Source organism: Nicotiana sylvestris, chromosome 7, assembly GCF_000393655.2.
Source record: "Nicotiana sylvestris chromosome 7, ASM39365v2, whole genome shotgun sequence".
In the NCBI taxonomy this organism is placed as follows: Eukaryota; Viridiplantae; Streptophyta; class Magnoliopsida; order Solanales; family Solanaceae; genus Nicotiana; species Nicotiana sylvestris.
The window spans coordinates 12636294-12645391 of NC_091063.1; the positions used below are offsets into that span (position 1 = coordinate 12636294).

Genomic DNA, 9098 nt, shown 5'->3' on the forward strand with positions numbered 1-9098 from the left:
TTTATGTATGGAATTCATTATAAGATGATACGTCATGACACGTGGACCAGCCAAAGAAGAATAAGTGATGAAAAATAATCAAAGAAGGCACGAGCTTCAACAGGTACGGGCAGATGTTTTAGAAAAAAAGCAAGGAAGATAGATACTTGAGCCTTTTTATGATGGAAGGGAATGAATCTGATAGTAAATAAGATATAGATATATACTATTGGGCATTAAATACAGAAAACGTTAAGAAATCTGTATTGAATCAAATATGATTGCTGATTATAACGTTACATTAAATGTCATTCATAGACAATAATGACTCAATTATTGTAGAAACGAAACGTATTACCTTGGAATAGCTATAAAAGGAGAAGACTGAACACTTGTAAGGATACGAAATATCATCGGAATATACTGATTTACTTTGTTTTCTTCTGTTTATCTTATCATTATCAAAATCAATTTCCTTTATTCATTTTATTTTTTGATTATCAGTAACCCGTGTTCTTCTAAAATAAAGCTTTGACCGAAATTCATATTTTTGGTTAAACAAATTGATCTGTTACCGGGAATCTGATAATCGTTTACCTTCTTAATCAATTCTTTCATCAAAAAACTTACCATGTCGAATAACAACGACAACAACCAACAAGATTCTCAACATCAGGAGAATGATGCGGGTGATAGGACACCACTTCCCTCACTGCGTGATTCACAACGTCAGGCACGAGAAGGAGCTCGAGATGGCTTTGAAACAAATAATGGAGTTGCAAATCAAAATGGATTCGAGGTAAATCAAAATTCTGGAGTTGCAAACGAGCAAGCACTCGATGATGCCTTAAAAAATCTCATTGCTCAACAAGTTAGCAATGCTCTCCGACCTTTTACCAGCCAATTGCCAATTGCACCACCAACACCGACTCCGAATCAAATACTTTGGAAAACCTACGTTCTGGGCTCGTTAACTCAGGCACTGGTGGAACTCCAAGCGAATCTCGCGATAGTGAACCAGGTAACATAGTTAATTCTGATTTACAAAATTTAGTTCTAACCTTGCAGAAGCAGCTCAAGGATCAAAGCAATCGCATAGAGAAAATACCTGGAGTACCACCCGTAATCAAAAGAATAGACATGGATAAGTACTCACAACAACCATGGAAGCCTAGTGCTACTCCGGTGTCGATCCCGAAGAAGTTCAAAATGCCTGATATTCCAAAGTATGATGGCACAACTGATCCACGAGATCACGTGACTGCATTCACAACTGGTATTAAAGGCAATGATTTAACCAAACAAGAAATTAAATCAGTGTTGGTCAAGAAATTCGGTGAAACACTCACCAAGGGAGCATTAACATGGTATTCCCTTTTACCCGAAAATTCTATAAATTCTTTTGCTGAGCTTGCAGATTCTTTTATCAAAGTGCATTCGGGAGCTCAAAAAGTTGAAAAAAGAATGGAAGATATTTTCAAAATCAAGCAAGGATATTCATAGTTGCTTAGAGAGTTCGTGGATAGGTTTCAGCGTGAAAGAATAATGTTACCACGCGTACCTGATAACTGGGCGGCAATGGCCTTTGCCAGTAATTTGAATGAGAAAAGCTCAGAAGCTACAAGACGACTCAAGGAAAGTCTACGTGAATTTCCAGCAACAACCTGGAATGATGCTTACAACAGATATAACACGAAGCTGAGCATAGAAGAAGACACTATATCCCCATCTCAGAAAGAGGAAAAAGTAAGTTCGAGACGTTCAGAAACCGAAAATGGTCCGGTAAAAATAAATACGAACCATATATGGGCCTAGCAGGAAAAAACTCACGATCAAAGTAGGATAATTCAAGGTACGATCACAGATCAAGAAATAGAGAGTCAGGTTCATCAAGGTTTGGAAACGATTGAAACACACGAGAAACTCGAGATGATGATAGAAACTTGAAGGCAAGATTTGGTGGTTATAATTTTAATGTCAGCACTTCAGAGTTAGTAGCGATATTAAGAGGCATGGGAGATAAGGTACGATGGCCAAAAGAAATGAGATCGAATCCAAACAGGCGCAATCCTGATCACTGGTGCGAATTTCACAACGATCATGGTCATAAAATGGCAGATTGTAGATTATTACAAAGTGAAGTTGACCATATATTAAAACAAGGGTATCTCACCAAATTATTTAGTGAGAAAGGTAAGCAAGCATACATGAAGAATAGGCAGGAGCCCCCTAAACCTACTTCTCCAAAAAGGACCGTCAATATTATAAGCGGGGGCGAGGAAATCAATGGCATGACATATACCGCAGCTAATAAGGTCTCTAAAGTTACAATCACCCACGGGAAGCGGATCCGACATGTGTTGGAGGAAGAAAGTATTACATTTGATGATGTAGATGCGGATGACGTGTTAACTCCACATAACGATGCACTGATAATATCTCTATTTGTACATGATACTAATATGAAACGAGTTTTGATTGATCCAGGTAGTTCTGTAAACATTATTCTGTTAAGAGTACTAAACGAGATGCAAGCCGAAAATAAACTAGTACCAAAGGTGCATACTTTGTCTGGATTCGACAATTCAAGCGTTGTGACGAAAGGGGAGGTAACACATACTTCATTCGCAGAAGGGGTTGTCAAAGATACAAAATTTCAGGTGGTAAAGATGGAAATGGCTTACAATATGATTCTCGGGAGAGCATGGATCCACGAGATGGATGTCGTTCCGTCTACCTTGCATCAAGTCATTAAATTTCCATCACTATGGGGAATATGTCAAATTCGTGGGGATCAACAGACATCCAGGAACATCAACTCCGTAGCAGATTCAAATACGAGAAACAAAGAAAAATAGCAGTTACAGAATCTAGTTGAGAATACCACAACACAAGCCTCAACTGAACAAGGGCGAACAGATGTGGACTCAAGGCCCGATTCCATTCAAGGACCAGAGAAAAATGAAAATATCAAAATAATGATTGAAGAACTGGAGGCTGTAGAGTTATTTACACAATGGCCTGAAAGGAAAGTCTATATTGGGGCCAACCTAAGCTACGACACGAAAGGTAAGTTGAAGCCATGACACGAAAGGTAAGTTGATTGAATTTTTAAAAACTAATGTGGATTGTTTTGCCTGGTCCCATTCTGATATGATAGGAATACCATCGGAAGTAATGACCCACAAGTTAAATGAAGACCCATCATATCCACCCATCAAACAAAAGAAGAGAAAGCAGGGGACTTTAAAAAATCAGGTGATTCAAGATGAGGTTAAAAAACTATTAAAAATTGGGTCTATCCGCGAGGTAAAGTATCCTAATTGGTTAGCCAATACTGTTGTAGTACCGAAAAAGAATGGTAAATGGCAAGTTTGTTTAGATTACACAGACCTTAACAAAGCTTGTCCTAAAGATTCTTTTCCATTACCACATATAGATCAACTGATTGATGCTACTGCATGGCATGAGTTGTTAAGCTTTTTAGATGCATATTCAGGGTACAACCAGATCAAAATGGATCCCCTATATGAAGAAAAAACTTCATTTATAACTGACATGGGGACTTACTGTTATAAAGTAATGCCCTTTGGTCTCAAAATTGTTGGTGCAACGTATCAAATATTGGTAACTAAAATGTTCCAAGAACATTTAGGGAAAACTATGGAGGTCTACATAGATGATATGCTTATCAAAACTCAACATTCAGGGGATCATATATCGAACTTGTCTGATACGCTTCAGATCTTATGAAAATTCAATATGAAGCTAAATCCCGAGAAATGTGCATTCGGCATTTCGTCAGGTAAATTTTGGGTTTTCTTGTTTCTAACCATGGTATTGAAGTAAATCCCGCGCAGATTAAAGCCATTGAAGAAATTCTTGATATGCTTACAAGTAAAAAAGAAGTGCAGAGATTGACATGAAGAATTGCAGCCTTGGGGAGATTTATTTCCAAGTCATTAGAAAAATATTTTAAATTCTTTTCAGCTCTTAAAAAGCAAGATCGGTTCGAATGGACTGAGGAGTGTCAACAAGCACTCAAAAACTTGAAGACATACCTATCAAATCCGTTCGCAAAACCGAAGGTTGGGGAAAGGTTACTCATTTATCTGGTTGTGTCAGAAGTAGCGGTGAGTGTTGTTTTAGTTCATGAAGACCAAGTTAAACAGTCTCCGATTTATTATATTAGCAAATCTTTGTTAGATGCGGAGACGCGATATCCTCAATTAGAAAAGCTTGCACTCGCATTAATCAAGGAATCTAGAAAAATAAGGCCTTATTTTCAATGCCAACCTATTTCCGTAGTAACTGCTTATCCATTGCGCAATATATTACACAAGCATGAGTTGTCAGATAGGTTAGCCAAATGGGCTATAGAATTAAGTGAATATAACATCACATACCAGCCCAAAACCGCTATAAAATCTCAGGTGTTAGCAGATTTCGTGGTTGATTTTACCCAAGGGACGCAATTAGAAGCAGAAAAAGAGTTGCAGGTGTTCAACGGAGCTAACCCAGGAACTTGGACCTTGTTTACTGGGGGTTCATCTAACGTAAAGGGTGCTGGTTTAGGGATTGTTTTGGTACCACCTACGGGCGAAACCATTCGACAAGCCATAAAATGTCATTTTATAACTAACAATGAGGCAGAATATGAAGTTGTGATTGCAGGTTTAGAATTGGCAAAATGAACTCGGCATTAATCAGATTGTAATCAAAAGCGATTCGCAACTTGTAGTTAACCAAATGTTGGGGACTTATACATCCAGTGAGGCATGAATGCAGCAGTACTTAGAGAAGGTACGGGATTTAATTAGGCAATTTCAAACCTGGAAAGTCACGCAGATACCAAGAGATGAAAATGTCAAAGCAGATGCCCTAGCCAATCTCGCATCTGCGGCAGACGTGGCAAGCAATGAAAATGCCTCCGTAATTCATTTTTTTCACTCAGTACTCGATCCAGATAAAAATGAGGTAAATTTCAATAACTTAACCTGGGATTGGAGGAACGAGATTGTTGCTTTTTTGCAGTATGGTACCATCCCTGAAGACAAGAAAACAGCCCACGCACTTCGAAAAAAGGCTGCTCGATATTGTTTAAAGCAAGGCAATCTTTATCGAAATATGTTTGAAGGTCCCTTAGCAAGATGCCTCGGTCCTTCTCAAACAGAATATATAATGAGAGAGATACACGAGGGGCATTGTGGAAATCACGCAGGAGGGAGATCACTGGTAAGAACCATGATTAGAGCAGGTTATTATTGGCCTAAAATGGAAGAGGAAGCGGAGAATTTCGTGGCTAAATGTGATAAATACCAAAGATACGGTAATAACATGCACAGACCTGCGGAGTTGCTACATTCGGTCATCGCACTGTGGCCTTTTATTAAATAGGGGATGGATATCGTGGGTCCATTACCACAAGCAAAAGGACAAGTAAAATTCTTGCTTATACTCACTGACTACTTCACTAAATGGGTAGAAGCATAAGCATTTAAGCAGGTGCGAGAAAAAAAAGTCAAAGATTTCATTTGGAGAAATATCATATGTCGATTCGGGTTACCAAAGGAAATCGTGTGTGATAATGGCTCGCAAATCATAGGCGTACAAATCACAGAATTTTTTCAAAGTTGGCAGATCAAGAGGATTACATCCACGCCTTATCATCCGGTGGGTAATGGACAAGCATAATCAACAAATAAAGTCATTGTCAACAATTTGAAGAAACGATTGGAAAAATCTAAAGGTAATTGGCCAGAATTATTACCTGGTGTTTTATGGGCGTACCGCACAATAACAAAAACAAACACGGGCGAAACACCGTTCTCATTGGTATATAGATTTGAAGCTTTAATTCCAGTTGAAATAGGGGAGCCAAGCACGAGGTACACGCAAGCGCCAAAAGAATCCAATGAAGAAGAAATGCGCATAAACTTTGATTTACTTGAAGGAAAAAAGGAAGCTGCACTAATAAGAATGGTAGCACAAAAGCATGGCATGGAACGATACTACAATCGAAGAGAATGACTAAGATACTTCAAGATTGGGGATTTTGTACTCAAGAAAGTTTTTCAATCCACGAAGGCGTCCAATGCGGGTAAATTAACTCCAACCTGGGAAGGACCCTACAAGATTCATGGTATTGCGGGGAAAGGAGCAAGAGAAAGGTTGTCAACAATGGGGACTCGCCGAGGGTTAGGGTTTGAAGAAGATATAATAGTACGAGGAAGAAGAAACTTTGAATTGAATATTCTGAACTTTTGTGAAAAAAACAAAGGTAAAAAGTTAAATTTATAAGAAGCAGCCGTCAAAGAAAAATGCGCCATGATGGAAATGTCATAATGAGAATTGTTGCCTCGTAATTGGTGAAGCCGTAAAAAAGCCTTAAAAAGCGCTGAAAGGTTGCAGAATAGTGTTGAAATCTCCCAGAATCAGCCAGGCCTCCATCATAGTGCTATTTATCTGTCTTAGTTGATTCCATATTTCTTGTCTCTCTACAACAGTATTATAACCATACACAAAAGTCAACCAGTACTTAAATTTTGAATTTCTGTCCTTGATCTCACAGTGCACCAATTGAGCTCCAGCCTGAGTTATATTAACATCTACTTGCTAAGTCTTCCACATTACCCATATTCTCCCATTGGGAGTACATGAATAGTTTGAGAATACTTCCCATTCAGTTCCAATCCTCCTTCTAACTTTTTTCTCATTCCATTTTTTCACTTTGGTCTCAAGGCACCCTAACACTGTGATTTTATTCTTAAGCAAAAAAGCCTTGAGTTCTTTCTGCTTATAGGGCTTGTTAAGCCCTCTAATATTCCATGAACTAATGATCATGGAGGGTGAACCAAAGGTATTGTTTCTTCTTTTGATGTCAAACTAGCATCCTCTCTTTCCTGGATTCTTAAGGCATTAAATCTGTTTTTATGTAGTATAACTTTAATAGTTTCATCAGTCATACTCTTTCTCATTGAGCTTCTCTCCTCGGGACTTTGCACCTGCTTTCCTTTTGACTTTGCTATCTGAAAAACATTGTCCTGCTGCTCTATTTTTGTACTGGTGCTTGGTGGTGCATTTGGCTCTTCTTTGCTAGTCTCATCTATGACCTCTTTAGCCTGTGCTTCCTATGTTGTCTTTTGCTTCACAATCTATTTTGTGGTTACTCTTTTCCTCCTCTTGTTCTATCCACCTATTTGTCCTTTGGCCTCAGGTCATTGGTACTTTTCTATCTTTGTTTGGCCATTACATTTCCCTATGTCATGCCCTATTGTGAGACAGTCTTGACAGAAGGAAGGATGCCAATCATAGCTCAATTTTTGCTCCCTTGTTTTTCCTTCAGCAGTTTCTATTAGCATTGTCTCAGGTAGTCCTTGGGACACATCCATTTCAATCAACATACGAGCATAGGATACTCTAGCCTCTTGTGCTGTTAGTTTATCAGTGCAGATTGGGTTTCCAATCGAGCTTGCAATTCTCCCTAATTTCTTTAATGTCCAGTACTGTATAGGTAGCCCAGGGAAGTTTACCCATACTGGAACATTTTTTGTGGATTCCTTACACATTTGGAAGTCCGGTTTCCATACTTTCAGAATCATAGGTCTATTATTGAAAGTGTATGGTCCATTTTGAAGGACCAAATCCCTGTCCTCATCAGACTCAAATTTGAAAATAATGTAGCCTTCATTATGCATTAGTACCTGTGGAGTTGAAACAAATTGCCAAACTCCATACTCAAATTTCAGCATCTCTTTGAATTGAGGAGATCCACCTATGACATAGCCAATTAAGCTAGTCCTTCATCTCTTATTTTTCTCTTCCACTTCTATGAGGTTCAATCTAACAATTTTCCTTCCATCCTTAACAATAGGGGGTAATAGTTCAATTTCAAACCCTGTTGTATAGATCTATTACCTTGAACCACGGCAGCTAGAGTTGGTTTTGAGATCCCTATGCCTGACGAGAAAGTCAATTTCCTAGCTACCATCGCCATTTCCGTCTCATTTGGTGCAGGACCTGCAGGAGTCATTGTTATCGGAGCTGCCTGTGTTTGATTGCCACCGGCTCCTCCGATTTCTTTCTTTCTTGTCCATACAGAACAGTTGGTGCACTCCCCATGCCTTTCATCCAATGGAACAGTTGCACCGAGTCTAAAGCTTGGGGAATCCCCGTTTCTGGTGTAATTAGTCGTGTATCTTCATCATCTGTCTTATCTTCCTCTTCTACATTAGTTTCCTTAGCTACGGAGTTCTTCTTCCTCTGTCTCTCCATCTCCACCAGTGCAAGTTAGCAGACCTTGCTTAACGTGCGCCGAGAGATTAACTCTTATTACAAGACCGAACTTACTTTTTAAAATAAACATATGTTGAGGAATGTTTTTCTATGAAAAAAGTTTTAAAAAATTATTTAATTTGTCTACCTACATTGTAGTATAGAATTTAATATTTATTTATAAAAAAAATATATGCTAAGTATTTATTTATTTACTAGGGATATAATTTTATTTCTCACTTTCTTAGATTATTTCAAACTTGCATTATATAATAGCATTAATCAAGCATAAATTTTGAAGGACAATTTTGTCTTTAACTAAGTTAATGCATGCATTAAAACCCATTGCATTGTTAATATCATGGTTTCTTATGCATTAGTTATGCATAGGATAATACCAAATAGAGTGTATAACTAATGCATAGATTCAAAAAGTGTACCAAACAAAGTATTACTGATACACGAAGCTAATGCATGCATTATTTAACCTAATGCATCCTACCAAACGACCCATTAGTGTCTTAGACAAGTTAATTTGAAGTATTAGTATTTATTATGCAATGAAAATATGAAATGAATACTTTTAAAGTTTGATCCTTACGTATTGGTCTTATTAAATAATTTTATGTAACCAGTTAATTTCAATTTTATAATTCAAATTTTGAATTTAAAACTTTAAATTTTAAAGTTTAAAAGTTTAATTTTATGCCTTAAAATACTTATTTTATTATTTAAAAGTTTGCAAACACTTAAATAATATTTACATTGACAAAGAAACATAATACACCAAAAAAATAAATTATCTGACCTGGTCTGGACCCGATAAGCCCGAACCCGAATGGGCC

The 9098-nt window shown here is 37.7% G+C and overlaps 1 protein-coding gene across 1 annotated transcript; it reads left to right on the forward strand.

The window, feature by feature from the left end:
- Window positions 1–2090: 2090 nt before the first annotated feature.
- On the forward strand, window positions 2091–2837 carry LOC138872756 (uncharacterized). Its single transcript, XM_070151175.1, has one exon. It carries the CDS (start codon window positions 2091–2093, stop codon window positions 2835–2837), a length of 747 nt encoding a protein of 248 aa, XP_070007276.1.
- Window positions 2838–9098: the final 6261 nt, after the last annotated feature.

Bases quoted from the DNA above. Each gene is read 5' to 3' on its own strand.
- LOC138872756 (XM_070151175.1), top strand. From the start codon at position 2,091: ATGGCAGATTGTAGATTATTACAAAGTGAAGTTGACCATATATTAAAA.